Source organism: Corvus kubaryi, unplaced genomic scaffold (genome assembly GCF_017639235.1).
Source record: "Corvus kubaryi isolate FWS band 111438036 unplaced genomic scaffold, C.kubaryi_AGA036_p1.0 69, whole genome shotgun sequence".
In the NCBI taxonomy this organism is placed as follows: Eukaryota; Metazoa; Chordata; class Aves; order Passeriformes; family Corvidae; genus Corvus; species Corvus kubaryi.
This window is the reverse complement of record NW_024582057.1, coordinates 5,629,706-5,649,355: the sequence shown is the minus strand read 5'-3', so window position 1 is coordinate 5,649,355 and position 19,650 is coordinate 5,629,706. Positions and strand designations below refer to the sequence as shown.

At 39.4% G+C, this 19,650-nt stretch overlaps 1 protein-coding gene across 1 annotated transcript in view; it reads right to left on the bottom strand.

Annotated features, from left to right (window-relative positions):
- The window catches only part of LOC121674639, a 164,784-nt gene that overhangs the window by 29,122 nt on the left and 116,012 nt on the right, over nt 1–19,650 (bottom strand). The window contains exon 18 of the mRNA XM_042049144.1: nt 18,725–18,884. Coding sequence (XP_041905078.1) covers nt 18,725–18,884 — 160 coding nt within the window. The remainder of the gene's footprint in view (nt 1–18,724; nt 18,885–19,650) is intronic.

Genomic DNA, 19,650 nt, shown 5'->3' with positions numbered 1-19,650 from the left:
CAGCAGTGGCCCAGCAGCCAGACTGATGCCTGCTATTGCAGTCAGGGAAGATCACTGTACTGGACTGCTCCTCTAGAGACAGCAAGACCAGAGGCAGCTTGGGAGTCCCCATCATAATTGTGATGCAGCAGCTGAAACCACTCTGTCCCTGGGGTAGCAGCATCCCATTTTATCTGTGCTGCAAAGAAATCTTGAATTTGGCATGGACTGATGGCAATAAGGTTTGTTCTTCTGGATGTAGCTTAAAGCAGACAAGTGCTGTAGTGTCCTGTCTGGCAAAAGCCATTTCAACAGAATGCTAATTTGACTCCCAGAATTCGATTGTGTGTGGTCCCTTGGAACCTGAGCTATCTTAAACCCTAAAGTGTGATGTTTAATAACCAATTTCACAATCCCATTTCTGTTTCCTGGGTTAACACTAGTGTTTATGAAACAAATGGCCTCTCCAACTTCCAGCGTAAATGGATTTATATATACAATAATTCATTAAAATAGAATGGCTGGAAGAACTACTTTCATCTTCTCTGCCTTGAGATGTTGCAGCTCCATTTTCTAGACTTGTGTTTTCCTCACAGTTTGTTCGTACCCCACAGATATATTATGCATGTAATATATGACTCTTTACTGATCCATTTATCCTCCTGTAACTCTCAGAGATAATTTTATCTATTTGCCTTCAAGTTTTTCATCTGCACATCAGTATCTTCTGCTTTTTGTACTCAGGAAGATGACAAAAGAAAAACCATAGAATCACAGAATGGTTAGGGTTGGAAGGGACCTTAAAGGTTACCTAGTTCCAATCCCCCCTGCCATGGACAGGGACACCTTCCACTCTACCAGATTTCTCAAAGCCCCATCCAACCTGGCCCTGAACACTTCTAGGGATGGGGTCTCCACAACTTCTCTGGGCAACGTGTGCCTGCGCCTTACCATCCTCACAGTAAAGAATTACTTCCTAAAATGTTCTCAAAAGTTCCTGAACAGATAGCATCTAAGGGAGAAGCAACTCAATTAGGTTCTGGTGCACCATGCAACAGCATGTCCTCACATTCTTGTTGGTGGTTTGGAAATTTCAAGACTGCTAATAGAGTCAGCCACTATGTGGGAAGTAAAAAGAAACCAAAATAAGCAATGGGCATTGTTACAGTCCAGTTGGTCTCAGGCAGGAGGGAAGACTTGCAGTGGGTTAAAACCTCAAAGATGTTGTACAAGAGACTATATCCAAACTAAGAGCTATGTTATACAGCAGGAAGGTATCAGGTGAACTATAAAACTGCATCTGCACAGCAGAAGAAAGATGCCTGAACTTAAATATTTTGAGATCATTATTATCTTTAATGTTTTAAGTTTATTTTTGCCAATACCTGATGGAAAAAAAAGAACATGCTTCTTTCATGGCTAACTTCTACGCTGTTTTAAGTTCCACTTCTATACTGGTTACATATGTAAAAAAGAAAAGGTAAATACCATAAATTTACTACAAATTTTATAGAGAGTTTAGACAGCATTAGATGCTCAGCTACCTAACAAATTACTTGATCTTTGTATCTTGTTCAGATAAAGGATTTAGAAGTGGCAAAGAATAAGGAAAAAGCAATTGAAGTGGTATGAACAAACTATGTTCATTTAGAAACCAAGACAAATAAAAAACATTACAATAGAGTTTCAAAAAGTTATGTTTGCAATTTAAAATACCCATAGGGCAGATCTGACTTACATGACCAACACTTAATGTATAGTACATGATAAGATGACACATGCAGTTTTGAAACTTGGCAGTAATTCAGAAAAAGAATACTTTGCTGGCCATTAACAATTTCTGAGCAATGTATTCATTTGTTATATACGCCTGTAGTTGAGTTCCTGAGTGATTATAGTTATAACAGTGTCTTCTTGTGTAATCTTAGGACACCAAAAGCTGCACTGCAAAATGAAACTAAGGATTAATAAATGAGCTCTCTCCTTGCTCATGCTAACAGTACACTAAATTCACATCCTGAGTTTGCTTTCTGCTATTAAATGCAAATGAAGAGAAGCTGCCACAGATCTACAGGGGTGCAAATGGTAAAAGAACTGGGCTTGCATTTTTGTAAAGGGCCTTGAGGGGTGTGTGGGTGTAGGTGTGTGTGTGTGGGAGCAGGGAGGAGAAGCAGTATGAGCATTGTACTGAAATATTTTAGCATGCTTTAATGCACCTAAATAGTCTCATACAGGGAACTCAAACTAAAATAGTAGGCAACAATGAGAAATCATAGTTTCAGTTTAACGCTGGCAAAGTTTAAATAATAACTCAAGAATCAGGGTTGTTGGCTTTTATGTTTTTGTTTGGGGAGGGCTTTTTGGAAATGCGTGCATATTTTTCAATGGAGCTGGTACTGACTTGCAGCTGTTTGATATTAGACACAAGACCTACCAGCCTTCAAACCTCACATTAGAAACAGACCTTAGGCCAAGTTGTGTCTTCGTTTAGACCTTGGCAACCCTGCTTACATCAGTGGGGGTAATTTGACCTCTCATTTGAATAACGCAGTGCAGTGATATGGTTCTGGTTTATATTTTCTGTGATTGTTCCAGTTTAAATGCAACAACTCCCTGGACTGTGTGCAAGATGAAAATGCCTTCCAGAGGTAACAGAAGCACAGATACGGGAATCATGTCTGATCGGACAAATCATGTGGCAGGCACAGGTGACAGCACCTTGCTAGTCTGGCAACAAACCTACCTGCTAGGGCCTCTCCTTGCAGTGAAAGGATCTGAAAGGTACTGTGGGTGATGGCAAGGCAGCAGGAACTCAGAGCAGAGGGATCAGCTTCCTGGCACAAGTGAATTATGTGTGTGTACATGATCTTTACAATGAAGAAATATCCCTTCTCTCTCTTCACCAGACACAGGAAAGTTCTAGAGTAAGCAAAATTCAGCCCAGACTAGAGAAGAAAACTTTCAGTTGAAAGAACTGCATTAGAACAGGATTACTGAGATAGTAAATTTGCTTTAGTAATCCACTGAAGACATATCCTAGTTGATTGTATCATTATTTCTCTGAATTTAGGGAAGTTATGAAAATGGTTGTTTGTGCTCTAAAACAACTTTTATTCCCTTATGGAAATGGAGTATTAGAATCCTTCAGGAAATAAGCAAAAGTCTATGACCTATGGTAGCTTTCAACATCACATGCCTAATACAGATATGAAAAGCAAAATGTCATGGGGTTGCAAACATGAAAAAATACAGTGAGCTCTCTGTTTATTTTTGTTGTTTTGTTTATTCCACAAAATATCTCCTTGTTCAATTGCAGTGATAATGATTCTCCAAAAAAAATGTGGGCTGAGAGTCTGAATCCTAAGCTTTTAAGTTAGAATCTCTGCCTGACTACACATCAATCAGAAAAAAACCCAACAAACTCTAGTCATGACATCACCATGAAAACACAATGAACAGATTTGAGCTGCAGTATCTTTGCCTTTTTCAAGAATTTTCATTAGGTTTTGTTTAAACTGTTCTACCTTTCTTGTGCAGGCAGAAAAGAGGCTTGTTCCATGAAACTAAAGAAAAACAAAACAAAACAAACTTTTAAAGCCAAAACATTTAGCTTAATCCATCTCTAAATCCTATCACACATTCAACAAATTACAATACTAACCCTTACTGGCCAGAGATGAGGCAATACATGGCAGACCAAGCAGAGTTCCTCCATGGTAGCTTAAAGGGCACTGTCAGGTTTGAAAATCATAAATCCCTTTCTCTTTGTACACTGCTCAGGCCTTTTCATGCTGCTCTGGCACACCATTAGGCCCAAGCTACAGCTTTTCTGAGATGCCAGAACAACATAAACGAGAGTCAGACTCCAGACCCTTACAACAGACTACTTGCACCACCACCAGTGCAAAAGCAGAGTTTTTATTTTCTGGCAAGTCTGACTTACATGTTTTTATGGTGTTTTGCATTCAGCTTGGACAATAACTAAAAATTTAACAGGCATTTATAGTAAATAATAATGATGGAAGTATTGCCTCACCCTTGATCACTTACCCTCTCCAGTACCCCAGCATCTGGAGTGTAAACACTGCAGAAGAATTTTGTATTTACAAAAAAGATGCCAGTGTTGTGATTTGGTTTTGAGGCATTTTGTTTCTTATTTGCCATTTTTGGTTTTTTTCTCCTCCCTCCCTGTCACCTCCCAAAAGCCCATTCCATTTGCCTTTAGTTTTCATCACAAAGTACTCATTTGGAAGCTACCCAAAGGGTTGATTTCAAGTATTTAATATCACGTACAAATAAATTAACACCAATGAGACACTGAAATCAATGCAAAAACTGTTCTTAAAATGTCTAAAAGCTGTTTATAGCTTCTCAAGCTGCATGTACACAAGTGGTATGAATCCTGGTCCACGTGCATGCTTTTCATAATGTAAATGCAGCAAGAGGAAATTGAGGGTAAAGACTCAAAAACAGTCATAATCCGTTGTCATATCATTCTTGCTCATGCACATGTGTTTATACTTTTACTTGCAAAAACTGATCAAGAAAATATTTTGGATACTTTTTTATTGCTGGGCCTCCTTTTCTTTTAGTCACTTTGTACAACATCTAACTGCGTGCCTCGAGTTTCTTTGTAAGAACCTCCATGGTCTGGGGCCCTCCAGCCATGAAGCATTCTGTACAGGGAGCCATGGCACCTTGGTCCCTGACCCAGCACAGCTAAGGATCTCTGTCCTTAGATGAAGAGTGATGAAAAGTGATGAACAGGGGTCATTTCAACCTGCTAGGAAGCTCTGCAATAGGTTTCTGCTCTCCCCATGCAGGCTAAAACACCCTTTCAGTCACTGGCGGCACATCTGGTCAGTTTAAAGATATCATGAAAACTTGCAGTGTTTTTCTGATGAGCAGTATGCCTGTGCCACAGTGGGTACTCATCATCCTTCAGATATGTGATTGTACATCTATTTTCTTTCAAGAATGCTTCTCAAATCCTAAAATTGCCCTCCTCTGCACACCCATGTTGAGCTGGCACCACCACAGTGGTCAGGACTCTCTTGTTCAGGTAAGAACAAAAAGGTTATCCTGGCGCCTACTTGTTGCAGAGGTCGGGGGCCAAGAGATGGCAGAAATGGTCAGGCAAGCACAAGGAAGCCATGATACTGAAAAAGAAAACCCTGGGTTAGCCAACCATGTCCTGGGGAGCATCAGGCACAGCATGGCCAGCTAGTCAAGGGAGACGATTGTCCCGCTCTGCTCTGCACTGAGGCGGCCTCACCTTGAGTCCTGGGGGCAGTTTTGGGCCCTGCAATATAAGAAAGATATTAAGCTCTTAAAGAGCATCCAAAGGAGGGTGAGGAAGATGATGAAGGGCCTTGAGGGGAAGCCATATGAGGAGTGGCTGAGGTCACTTGGTCTGTTCAGCCTGGAGAAGAGGAGACTGAGGGGAGACCTCATTGCAGTCTGCAACTTCCTTGTGAGGGGAAGAGGAGGAGCAGACACTGATGCCTTCTCTGTGGTGACCAGTGACAGGACATGGAGGAATGCCCTGAAGTTGTGTCAGGAGAGGTTTAGGCTGGATATTAGAAAAAAGTTCTTCCCCCAGAGGGTGGTTGGGCACTGGGACAGGCTCCCCAGGGAAATGGTCACAGCACCCAGCCTGACAATTCAAGAAGATTTGTGCTCTTGGGCATGTGGTGTGATTCTTGGGGCTACTCTGTGCAGGGTGAGGAGTTGGACTCAATGATCCTTGTGGGTCTTTTCCAAATCAGCATATTCTTTGATTCTCTGATTATGTGAAGTTTGGAATGAAAGAAAACAAGAATGGATGGGGCTATGACAGAAAGAACAGAGCTTTCGAGAAGGCACTTTTAAAGTCAGACATCCCAGATCTTTTCCCATTCCAAAGATCTCTTTCTCTGTCACTGGAACAAGCAATTTGGTGTTGTGGATACCACAGACTCAGATATTCAGAAATGGGGGATGCTGACAATACCAAAAACCATAAGATCACCTCATCGAGGAGGGCGTTGAGGCTGAACCAGGCTGTATACAAATACATTGCTCCAATCCTGGCACTGCTCTTTGAAGGGAGGAGTGATCCAGAGAGTTCTGCTGCATGCTGATGGAGGTTCTGGCTCCCTCATCCTGTGGAAGGGCCTGATGAATTATGCAGGGATTATGTCAGCATCACGCCTACCTACCGAGCCAAGGGCACCCTGTGCTATCTGTAGCCCTGAAGGCCTGCACACATCCAATGGATGCTGCCCAGACTTAAGCATGAGGTGGGATAACTTTTGCTGATAAAATATTTCCCATCTGTCTCAAATACTAACAATTACCTGAACCCCACAAAAGCCACTTGAAAAGACACGAGTTCTCAAACAGCAAATTAACTAACATCCTCCAAGTTGTTATTCAAGCTGCAGTACACACTGCTTCAAACAATGCCATTTATAAAGCGATAATGAAAGGAACTAGTCTATAAACCTTTCCCTAGCGGCAGGAGGGCTTAGGCTCCCAGGTTCACAAGCCTTCAGTTTATTTGAAGCCCATCAGACTTCAGCAAAGAGGAAACAATCAAGGTAAAGAGAAGAGTAATCCTGAAAAGCTTAACAAGGCACTACCGTGTATGTTTTTTTCTCTGCCTATATTGACTTTGAGACAGAAACCAGCTTTCTACCTTTACTACATTATTTCCCACTTGTTAAATGGCAGTGCATAGCCCAAGTGTGTTCAGTAAGGCTAAAATAAGCATCCTTCTTTGTGAACTAGTGAGGTAAGGATCCAGTTGGCAGGCTTGCTCTCTCAGGCAAGACTCATTAATACAAAAGGGGGTTTATCTGAGAAAAGTCTAAATTACGAGTTCTAAATGGGTAATCTCAGCTGCAAAAGAAAACAAGGCTGGGGAGGTTTTTATGCCGTGACTGAGCTTAAGCTTCAAGCCTGCAGGCTAGCGCTACTCAGAGTGTTTCTGATGGGATAATTTTCTATGCAAAAAGACTGATTCATTGAAGAATTACTCATGTCATGGCCAACGTGCCAATTTCAATGGCCGTTCATCTGACAGGCGCAACAACCCCTTCTGAAGTGTTTTAAATGACCAGGTGCAATTTTCCCATTTTTAAATAACCTTTCATGGTTACTCTAGCCAGACAAATGCCCTGCAAAACCAGATGAGCTGCTCCCACTGCTGTAGTCTAGGCAGGGTTCAGGAGGAGCACAGCTCCCTAAGGCGCTGCCTAGCTTTGCCCTTTCCCTTTTCCTCTCTCATTTTGAGGAAACAGGAATTCAGTCCTAGTGCCTGACCATAGCACAGAAATGTTATATCAATAAGTTGATCCTAGTCACTGGGTAAATTATGCACTTTAGGGCTACAGTCAGGGATCCTGATGTGCAAATAAGTCCCTGCACCCAGTCACTGGAGGAGTAAACACCTCAGAAGAGCTGTCAAGGTGATCCCTAAGCCTTAGGTTAGGAACAGTGAGAAGTATTCAAAGCCAACAGGAGAGGAGACCCTAGGATTCATGTGGAAAGTAGATTGTCTGAACAGTGCCCATTATGATCAAGATGTTGTGAAGCTCAAAATTTTGCTCCATCTTCATCAGAGCATGCCAAACTTAGGAGCTGCCAACTTTTTCTCTTGATCATTTCTTGATATTCCTCTCCAGAATGGTAGTATTTTATTCAAAAAATGTAGATTTTTAAAAGTCTATTCTGTTTTGGACAAACCTAAGTTTCAAAACAATAAATCTGTAAAACCTGCTGTACTTATATGTCACCTGAATGGGATGATTATTCCTCTCTGGCCACCCCACCTGTCAGATTTTCCATTAATATTAATACACAAACCCTTACAAATGCAACTCCCATTTAACTGTTTAGGCGAATATTTTGCAAGATGAAAAGAACAGCTTTCAAAATACAGGAAAAATCCAGAGCACGCGACCACATTTCACAGGTCAGTGGCTGGGATAGCAGGAGCTGCTGAAGGAGAGCTGAAGGAACAAACTCGCTCAGGGGCATTTTAGCACTCTTGTGATACGATACCCGTATTCATCAGCATGCAACAATCCCCTCTCCAGATGAAAAACAGTACAGATCATGTTCCTAATAAAACAGCCAATTTGCCTCCTTCTCTTTTTTGTTGTTGGAAGGAATTCCTTACAACCTCACCTCCCTGGGGCATGTCTTCCTCTCCCTCTTTGGCAATCAGGAGAAAACAAGGTTCTGTGCCACAACAAAGTCTTGCTGGCTGGCCTCAGAGACACTCACACCAGGTTTCAGACAGACCCAGGAAATTACTGTTGGTTTAGATGCCCTGATTTTTGCTAAGATAGGAAAAATGATGTAGATGGGAAGCATGGTGAGAGCACATTTGTGCCCTGACAAACACGTCAGGGTGAAAATCGTGACCCCCTTCAGGAAACTTCAGCATATAAGCTCTGGACAGTGCTTTCAGGCTTCAGCAGACGAAGACTAATCCTTCCCCTATATTTCTAAGCTTCAAAGGGTAGCTATTTCAAATCTTGTGCCAGAGCTGGGGTTTGTAGCCTGCTGAGACCACAGGTTTTAGCATATCTATAGCAGGAAGGACAGGTATCCTCGCTGAGTCCTATGACCTACATTCATTCTGCTTGCACTTGGCTTTAGCTAAGACAAAACTCATCTGTAGGCTCAGGCTCAGTTTACTTTGCCTTCTGAGCTCAGGTTAAGACAGAAAACAGAATGGACCTGTTTAGGCTTGAGATCAAGTGTGTATCTTTGCTAAAGTCTCTGCTTAGGCAAAACCTCAGCCTTTCCATTAAGTCTCCTGGAACTGTTACACACAGCCAGACCACAGCTCTCTATATGCCACCAGCCCCATTCAGTGGGCAAAGAGATTTTGCTCTGCCCTGTGCGGGTGTCTTCAGTAGTCTCTGCTGTGTGGAATTTTGCATTTAAATATCATTAGTTCCCAGAATATTTAAAGGTCTTTACTAGAAAGCAAGCTTCTGAGGCTTCAGTTTTGTAACGTTGCTTAAGTGTTCTCTAATGCATCTAAAGTAATTCAGCCTTTGTCAGCAGCTTTATGTGTGAAAATCACAAAATGGTAGTAAATTTAATTTCCTTAAAAAGAAGAAATAAAGAGCCCTTGTGATGTGATAACTGCAAAACCATGCTTGCAGTTGCGTACACAATTGATATATGAACTTCATGCATTTGCATATGCAAGCTCACACCTACATGGTAATTTAGATGCTAAGAATTTCACTTATCCCTAACCTGACCAAGTCAATGGGCATTGACAGTACCCTGCCCAAGATCAGAGGATGTCTGATGCCAGAGTTGTAATAAGATGACTTACATCTTAATTAGAGAATTTAGTAATTAGAAAAGACTGAGATCTTTTAAAACCATATCCTTGGAACAAAAGAAATTTGTTTAACACCGAGGAGGATAAATCAGATATAAGCAATATATCAATTAGCAGATAAAACAAATACTAGTTTTTAAACAGCTACACAAACCCATAATGGACAACACAATAATTTTTCCATAATGTGAGTTTCTTCCTAAGCCTCATACGTTAGTGATTATGTCTTTAAATCATGAGTGTTGATATTTTATATAACATTTTTACTCACTATTGTAACATTGAATGTTGTCATTATTCAGATATATTGCTAATTCTTTTCAGAATCCTGCTAAGTTACTGGTCTTAAGATCTTGTATGTGCCAAATGAGTTACCTGTATTAAACACTCCAAGAGAACAAATGAGTGCAGGGAGTAACCTTTTTTACAGCACTAATGTAATCATGTTTACAGCACTACCTGACAACCATATGAGAGACCTATTGGCTAATTCTGTTTTGTGCAAAAAATGAAGAGTCAGCTGATTTTTGTTACAAAGAGTAGGAATCACCATTGTTAAATAAGTGACTGTCCTGGGGGTTTTCAGAACTGCTCACATCATACTTCAACCTACCAAGGGGAGGAGGGAGTCATTGTATGAATTACTCCTGCAATATTTCATGAGCTAGTAAATTTTCTATGGAAATTATCCAGCTTGATGAAAATGTCTGTATTTCAAACCTCACAAGAGTCTGATTTAGAAGAGAAATAGTGCTCGTTTACTGCAGCTTCATTGAAGACAAAGATGGAGAGAATCTGAAGTGTTGAAATGTTAACATTCCAAGAAAACTAATTATCATATTTTCACTTGCAAACTTCAAGCCTGCTGCTAATTAATCTCTGTGGAAAGGCTGTGTATGAATCAAATTATAATGTAAGTCAGATTATACAGGATGAGATGTATAACATACCCTGCCACTGAGGAGAAACAAAATGGATTACTTGCACAGAAATGACAAAAAACCCAAAGAGCTTGCTCTTCATTAGTGCACCGATCTGTACCAGCCGGCTGATGACAGATTCACCCCAACGGAGTGTTGCAAACCACCTTGGATTTTCAAAAGTTTGCCTGTGGTCACAAATTATCTAGATGCAAGGAGAAAAAACTGTTTGACTGAGCAAACCTTGATGTGGCACTCACAGAGTTCTGTTGTGAAAACATCTTGAGGGCAATCAAGTGCCATTAGCACATGTCAATGAGGCTTCCCATGAATTACTACAAAAATTACAGTTAAGTGTACTCCTCCTCCATCACTGTCCAACCTCTCTGACAAAACAGTTTGGATGTCTGTTGAAGTATTACAGAAATTAACACCTTTCTGCCAGTGTATAATCAGAATAGTCAGCAGACTATTAGTTTGGTTCATCTGCATTAATGCCTTTATATAATTCATTTATTGATTATAGGATTAAAATTATTTGTTACCATTTACTCTGGAAATTCTATATTGTGCATGTAATGGGGATAGTAAAGGAGACTTGAATTATCAGTTCTCATTTAAAAGGGAAACAAAATATATATTGAAAGGGGAAATAAAATACATGTTTTCTAAACAAAATATAATGTTTACTACCTCTCTACTTAAATTCCATGGAGTTTGACTAAATAATTTTGTTTTCACTTTATAGATTTACCATGAACATGCCAACCAAAAAAAAGAAATGTTGTAAGTAGCTCATAGCACTTGCATCCACATAGTTTGCACGGTTTGCTTTTCTTTTTATCTGTTGTTATTCTATCAACTTATTGTCATACAACTTTCAGATTGAGAGAAGCTTGCATAGATGTGGGGGTTTAAATCCCTTTTTTCTCTTTTTTTTTGTTCGTTTGTTTTTGTTTTTCTCTTTAAGATGGGATACAACATGGAATCAAGCAAGTTCTGTGCAGTGTTACTCTACCATCCCCATTTCTAATGCTGTTTCCATTAGTTTACTTGTTGATTATATCTGTTCTACCATTTTTATAATTTATTACAAGGCCTCTTTTTGTGTGCACATCTGTTTAAGCAGTTCCACTCGTTAGACCTATCCACATAGGCAAAAGAAAGTTTTCCTTTACCTAGACGACATTACCTTGTTTTCCACAGCTTGCACATACACACTTTCTGATGAATTACTAATCAACAGTTGTGAGGTTTAATGGCATGCCTGGGTATGGTCAGCATAGTTGGCTATTCCAGATGCTTCCAAATATCCACACTTCCCCCCTTTTTCTTTTCACCCAACACTCCCTGTGGACTAAATACTCTAAAAGAATAGTAAGAAAAGTGTTTCAGAACCAGATGGCCAATTCAACCCTACACAGTTCAAGGCCTTGTCTTTTCATACAGAAATAATTTTGGTTTAAATCTAGGAGTCAACAGAGTGCTACCCTCTTTTCTGACCTCACATTTTGCTCTGTTTTCTGTAACATCCCATTACTGGTCTGAGCCTTCCCTCTGCTCATCTCTGACTTTCAATCTCCATTTAATCTTAAAAAAAATACAGGCTCTGCCTTCAATAATTTATCCCAGATGAGAATCTGACCTTATGCACACAGATCACGAAGAAGTTCAGTGAGACATGGCCCTATTTCCTCCCCTCTCCTTTGCTTACACATATAGATGGAAATTCTGGCCCTAATAAAGTCAGTGCAAGTTCTGCTGTTGACTGCAAGGGGTCGAGGTTTCCCTCCTACAATTTCTGTAGCAGATAGGTGATTACATGTCACCTTAACATGCTGAGCTAAATTGTTCTGGACTAGCAGGGTAGCTTGGTTGTACTGACTGAAACAATTGTGCATTACCCCAGAAAACACAGTGATTTATTCATGCTGGCACGTAAGGAATTAAATTCTATATTACTCCTAATTTTTCTAGATATGCTCACAGTCAGCTTTGCTACTGCTTTCTACTCTCCTATGTTACTCTTACAGCACAGATCCTTCATGCAATCTCAGTTGCTGGAGACACTGTACTGAGAGTTCCAGTGAGCAACTTCAAAAATTTTTGCAATAAGGGTTAAGGTTAGGAAGAAGAAACCTAATTTTGAACTTGCAAAATGCTAGGTTTCTAAAAGATCACTGAAACTAGTTTAGTGAAATCGATTGAAATTATAAAACCTTATCAGCAGCAGCTTGAGAGATGGCAGTCATTTGTTATTTCTAAAAGATATAATACAGTGTATATGAGGTAGAGTTTATATACATAAGGTATAGCTCATAGTCACAAAAAGTTTGCGAACAGAAGAGTGAGTGAGTAAAAAAGAAATTTACATTTTGTATACTTTTGCTTTCTCAACATGATTTTCTATCTTCCTTTGCACATCAGTGATACCTAAATCAGCAATTTGAGAAGAGTTATTCTACAGAATCATGATTGTATAGTTATCTTTTATAGCTGTCCTTTTCCATCAGCTTCTATTACCTTGCATTTCTCTCAGTTTCCTTCTATTTTCTTTGGCATGGTTGTGTCTTCTGCCCAAATTTCTGAACCACTTTTGCTTCTTTTCTCCTATTACTACCTTGTGCTTTCTGACTTTTCCTTCAGGCTTCCACAATCTGTACCATGATATTATACCTTCCAGCTCATTTCCTCAATCTTCTTTTTTAGGTTTTTCTATTTAAGTCAAATTATGCCTACCACTTTTCTCCTCTCTTTTGGTAATTGGTCTTCCTGAAAGGCAACATCAAAATTTCTGTTTGTGTTCATGGGAAAAATTCACCCTACAACTTCAAAAAGACCAAATTTAAGATTATCAGATCCATTAGATTCAAAGAAATAGGCTGGTGTTCTTGTTCAAAATTTGGCCTAGTCTCACCATTTTTTTCACCAAAAAGAGGCAAGAAATCACACTCAGAATAGTGCTAAACCTTCAAAGAGAAAATATACCAATTATGCTGTCAGTATGTTCTTCAGCCTTTTTTTGATCTACACTACAGTCAAGTTACACAAGGGGATCTGGAGAGCATCAATCTGGGGTTTTTAATTAGAGCACAGTCAGGGATTCTGCTTTTTCTGTTTCCAGTATCCAACAGCAAGAAAGCAGCGTACCTATTTCCATTTCTCACTACACACTATGTGCCACACTTTCCTTGGTCTAGCACTGGCTTTCAGATGACTTCAGTTTTTGCCCTTCACTTCCCTCTATCCATTGTCCTGTATGTGCAAGCAAGCTCCAAACTCCAGCGTTGGAGCAAGACCGGGGCCATAAGAAGAGACAAATTGCAGCAATCTCAGGTGTGGTACCACCTGCCTTCCTCAGCCTCCACCCATGGTCCAGCAGCTTTGCTGAAGCACGGACTAACTGGAGGCTCATGAGGCTTCCTCTAAGACAAGATCAAAAGTTAACCCCCTTGTGCTAAATGAGGTAAATTACTTGCTCTCCAGCAGCCCTTGTAACGCTGCCAACATCAGTTTGCTCTCCTGCCACTGCTGATTCCACTAGCAAGGGCAGGATTTTGCCCTCAACAATTCACAAGTAATTAATGCATTATTGAACAGGAATAAATAGATAGCAATTAAATAACAAGTATTAATGACTTATTTATTAACATATTAATAGTTGGCCTGAGAGTAATAAATGCAAATTAGTGTAAAGTGGTACAAAAAATTGTGTCGATAATAGGCCCTGAAGTAATCTTGTGTGTTCAAGATAATTACAAATATATTTTCCTTTCAAAAATCTACTGCCGGGTAATTTTTTATGGTTTGCTATAATATCATTTTAAAATTAGAAAATTAGCCCTAGTCTCATTAAAATAATTTTGCAGTGCATCAGGCTTTATTTCAAGTGTAAGTTTCACATTATCTTCTTGCCTACAGACCTTGCATTTTTTTTCCACAGAACCTCCTCATGTGCCAGTATTTTGGGCCTATGCTTGGTATACTAACAATTTTGTTTCAGGTTATGTGTTGCACAACTTTTCTCATTGTTAGTATTACTACATAAAAGTAGTAATACTAACAATGCAAGCAGGGGTGGTACTTTGAGGGCTAAGTCCAGTAAAAATCTCCACGTGCCATATTTTTTGCTTTTCATTCCTGCTAATAGCAATTCATCTGATAAATAGTTCAGAGGCTTTAGACATGACCAAAGTGATGAGAACATAACACCTAACAACCAATGCAGTCACAAAGAGCCATTTTTGGTCTGCAGTTTTACTAGAAATACTTCCCCCCCTCTTTTTCTTTTTTAATTCTTATTTGTTTAGACAAAAGAAAACCCCACTTCATACCTTGGCTCTAAACTGTTACTTGACATTGGAAAAGTGATTACTTGGTGAGGACAGAAAGACATTGTCGTTTTTATCAGTTCTAGAAAAAATGAAAAAGGCTTGGCTACAATCCAGGGTCCTGACCTCATCACTGGTCTGCTAACAGTAGCAGATTAAAATATTCCAGTCTGCCACCAGTCCTGATTTTACCAATTCTAGAATCTGACACACATTTAACATGTGACTGTCTCTAATAAAAGATCAGCAAATATTCAGCTCTGTGTCCATGTTTGTAACAGGTTGAGGAATGGAGGCCCAGTCTTCCTCCTAGCACTGGTGCACAGAACAGTGCTTCAGCACGTTTGCTTCTAGGAATCTTTCTGCCTGCCTCTGTAGGCGGCATTTTTACTTCTTTGCAGCTTTCCTTGTTAAAGGCATTGTAAATGGCTTCTTCCAAAATAATCAAGTGCATTTCTGTAAGGTACAGGGCAATGGTGGCTCTCCCACCGCGGTGCCTTCTGAACCACTACGTAAATGTGACTGGGGCCGTGTAATCTGTGTACCTGGAAATATAATTCGTTTTGTTGCTAATGAAGGTCCTACGGCACAAATTTATTAAAGGTATACTTTTCCATGGGATAATAATTGGGTCGATAATATTAAACTCATAGGCTCATTATTTAATTGCAAGGGCAGATTATGAATACAGCTTCTAAAATGTATTTTAATGAAAAACACTACGTCCTGACCTAATCATATCAACCTTATGCTATCTAATTAAGGATGCAAAAAATCATTAGAGTTGCAAAATATTAGTTCCAGCTCCATCAGGCTGTTAGCTGCCCCTTCATGAATATATATATTTTTTTACTCTATGATAAATAGTTAATGAGGTAAAAATGACAAAATTTGCATGTAGGCAAATTAGTTTAATTGAGTGATGTCTTCCTGGTCTACAGAAAGTGACCTTTTTCCTATCAAAAGAAAGACTGAAAATACTTTTAAATGATGGTATGGATGTCATTCCACAAATGACAAATCACTTCTCTGAACAATATAAAAATTATAAAATGCAATAACCTTAAATTCTCATCATATTGTAAATGTGTCCTCTGCTGCTGCATTTATCAATTTAATAAAAGGAAATTAAGCATATTATAAAATACCCATTTATGGGGCAATTTTTAATCCAGAGAATAAAAATGAGAAGCACATGGTTAATAGCAAGAAAATATTGCAAAAATGTAGACCTATTTCTTCCAGAAGGTTTGACTGACTATTTACTTGAATGACCTCCATTTAAAATATATTTTTTATATGGAATGATGTAAGATATGGCAGTCTCATGCTTCCCTTTATAAAAATTGTTCACAGTTAATTTTGTATTTTATTTAAAAATTAACACATTAATAATGCACGCAATAAGACCTAGTGATGTGTCTTCCATACTGATTACTTTGTACAATAAGACATACAAAAAGAAAGGGACAAGATAAATACCTTATGCAAATCTATGGCAGAAAAAAGGGTCTTTCAGTATCTGCAGTACCTAGGAGCATAAAAAGACCTGCAAATACAGTTCCCAGTCTTGCAGGGAGATGCTCTGTGTGGAGAACATATTTCTAGAATGGAGCGAGTCTTTATTACAAAACTAGATTTGCCAGAGAGCTAACAAAATTTCCTTTGATGGTTCTCTTTTTCATCAAAATAATACCAAAAAAAAAAAAAAAAAAAAAGTAGATGGGAAAGATTTATGAAGACTGGTTCTTTTTCCACAGTATTCATGTTTTGTACCAATAATTCAGGAGTTTTGAACAACAGTCTCCACTCACAAATTTCCCCCATTGTGAGGCAGACCCTGTGCCCACTGAAGTAGATGGTAGAGATCATTTCTAGAGATGCCAGTGGTGCAAATTCCTGTGCTCTTTCCACATTACTCATATCTTCTTCCATCATATAGTCTGAACCAGTATGTCCCCCAGAGAACAGGAATGTTTAACACTGTCACAGCCTGGCTTTTGATTAGGTATGAAATTCATGCAGATGTAGACAGAATAAGAACCAGAAACTTAGGGACTTTAGTAAAGACAAAACTGTGCATGACTTCGCTTTGTTGAATGAAATGTGTGCTGCTCCCTGTGCAGCATTGGGATTCTTCCCTCTACTCTGACTTCACTCCCTGAGCTGCTGGATCCAGCTGAGGCTGGGTCCATTTTAAAGGATCTCACACTAAGGTTAGGTAAACGTATTTCAATGTGGCCTTTCATGCAGGCTGGGCTGCATACTGGGAGCAAAACTAGGCACTTACACGTGTCTATAGCTATGGCTCATGTCTTTCAGTGTTCTGGCCCTTGAAGGATGTCTTACTGTAGCAGTGGGCAACCCGTGTTTCCTCCATTCAGGTACAGACTATTTGTACACAGAGAAATAATTTTTCTTTCCATTCTTTTCCATTTGTCTTTAGCCCCCCCACCTCCTCCTTTCCTCCCACTCTTCTTTTTTTCTTTTTCTTTTTTTTTCCCTTATTCAGCCCTTTCTGTACTGCTTCAAGAAATTATATGCTGGTAATATCATTAGAAATGTATTCAGTACTTGAAAAAGAAATGTAGTTGTTTGCAGTTTCCTCATCTGCCACTTTTTCCATATGGCATTGTTGGTCCTGGCATATAAAATGAGGTCCACTATATGTATTCTTTGCTTGACCTTACTTAGCTTGTAACAGAGACAATAGAAACAAACTGTCAGTGGTTATGCTTTGACTTGATGTGGAAAAAAAAGTGTTATTTTACTGACTGGGAAAACCAAAATAAGTTTTATCTGTATAAAAAGTGGGAATGTCTGAGGCAGGTGGTTGTGGAAGCTTGTTGACTCTTTCAAACCTTTTCCCTCCCCTCTGCTAAAATGCCATGTGGTGCTCTACACTTTCCCACAAAAATTAAGCTTACTGAGTATCTGCTTTTTCATTCAATTTTTCCTTTCGGGGTCCAAGCTGTCATCACAGGGAAAAAAAATGTGGAAAATAATTACAGCTGTGGCAGATGTTTATAACAGTGACAACTGAGGCTGTATATTTATATAAACTGCTGATCTTTCAAAGGTAGCTATAGAGACTTGAAAAACCTGAAAACCCTAATCTTAAGTCCCTTGTTCCAGAGGGTTAGAAAAGACAAACAAAACAACTCATACATGCTTAAGAGGACTAATTTCCTTCCTATCTGGAATCTGTTCGTTTTTACATTGAAGGAGGAGAGTTACTAAACAAAGCATTGTACACAGAGGCACTCAGAGATGTATAAATCAAATTGATGAGCACTTTAGCAATTGTCCAAGAGCTGGTTTGTAAAATAGTCCTATGGGAATTAAGAACAACTGATGCAAAGCTAGAAAGCAAGGAAGAATAAGTACCTCAAAGAAGGAAGACAATGTCCCTAAGAGACTATTGACCACATTACTTCTATTTTCAACTCTCTGAAAGCAATCATGACCAGAAGCCTCATTTGCGGATGGTGTCTCCACCACTGGACCCTTTGCAAACACAGAATGTATCTCCTATACTTCACAGCTTAAGGTCTGTATATGAGACTAGAGGCTAAGGCCTTAACAGAAAAGAAAGAGGAATTCTTTTGATAACCAAAGCAGAGTACCTTCCCCTACAGATTTCCAAATTTCCACTCTTCTGTGCAATCCTGGAGGGAAAGGGCCAGGGAGCAGAGCATGGCTCTCATATCTGACTCACCAAATGCACACCCCCTTCTCAGGGCAACCTCACCTATACCCTCTTGGAATGAGTTCTACTTGTTCATGGAAATCCTCCATTTGCTGAGCTGGATGAGAAATTGTCTGGGATGCTACTGACATTTAAACCAGCAGTAAGTCTCTAAGACCCAGTCAAGAACCACCAGATGGCACAGATAATTTTTGACATCACTGATGCCTCTAAGCCTTTGGTTACTAAGCAGATTGTAACCCCTCGGGATGTTCAGCCAATGCACATGCAACATCACAAAATTCTCCTGTACGTGCTTCTTCTTAGCTTCTCCATTCAATGAAGCACCCTAAGAATAATTTTCTAATATCTAAGTTCTTTTAAATAATACACAGAAATACAAGGCATTAATTTGGACCACAGACTCTTTCTGGAGACTCTGTTCACCACTCACCATCCGTCTTTCACCATTGATTCCTCTCCACTGCTCAGCCCTCTTCATAATGTAGCTCAGCTCCTGACTGGAAATCTCCAAGTCCAGTGGAACAAAGAATGTGCCTTCCTCACCATGAATACGTTGAAATACATCCAATAGCCAACCTTCACTGTGTAACCTAAGGATAGAAATGACATATTTGGTTCATCTTTGAAAGGACTGTTCACATAAAAAAAAAAAAAAAATCATTCTTCTGTAGACTTCTAAGTCTTGGTTTTCCCTTCATGACTATGCTCTCTGCCCATAAGTAAGAAGCTTCTTTCCCACAAGTTCTCCAACATACAGCCATCCCCAGCCCTCTGGAGAATTTACAGTACCTGAATCAAATCACATAAATGTAAGCAGCAATTTATTTTAATTATTTAAAGGCACTGACCTCCCAAAAAAGATCTTGATCTTCCTTCCCTTAGAAATGTCTAATGTCTGTCCTTAGCACTGGGCTGGGTAACTAGTTCCAGTAGCAAAGTTAGACAAGAATGGAAGTCCTGCTGTGCCAGGGTTCAATAACGGGCAAACCACATCATATAGAAGGGAACTACTCACCATGTTTTTTCAACCCGAAGCCTGAAGCCTATACAACCTAAACTTCTCTTGATGTTAGAAAAGTCCATTTCATTTGTTGGCTTTGTTCTTCAATGATGTTTCTATTCCGTGGTAAGGAATTGAATAAGCACGACACAGTAAAATTTTCTACCACAAGAAAGGCTTGCTGTGTGGCATTTTGATGTAGGTGAAACCAAGAAATATTGTGGAGCTTTTGTAAAAGCCTGGCGTCACATTTTTATCCTAAGATGAACTTGAAAACATCAAAACATTGCTGTTTGATTCAAATGGCTCATCTTCAATTAATCTCTTTCTCATTCTACTTTTATTTCAAAAATGGG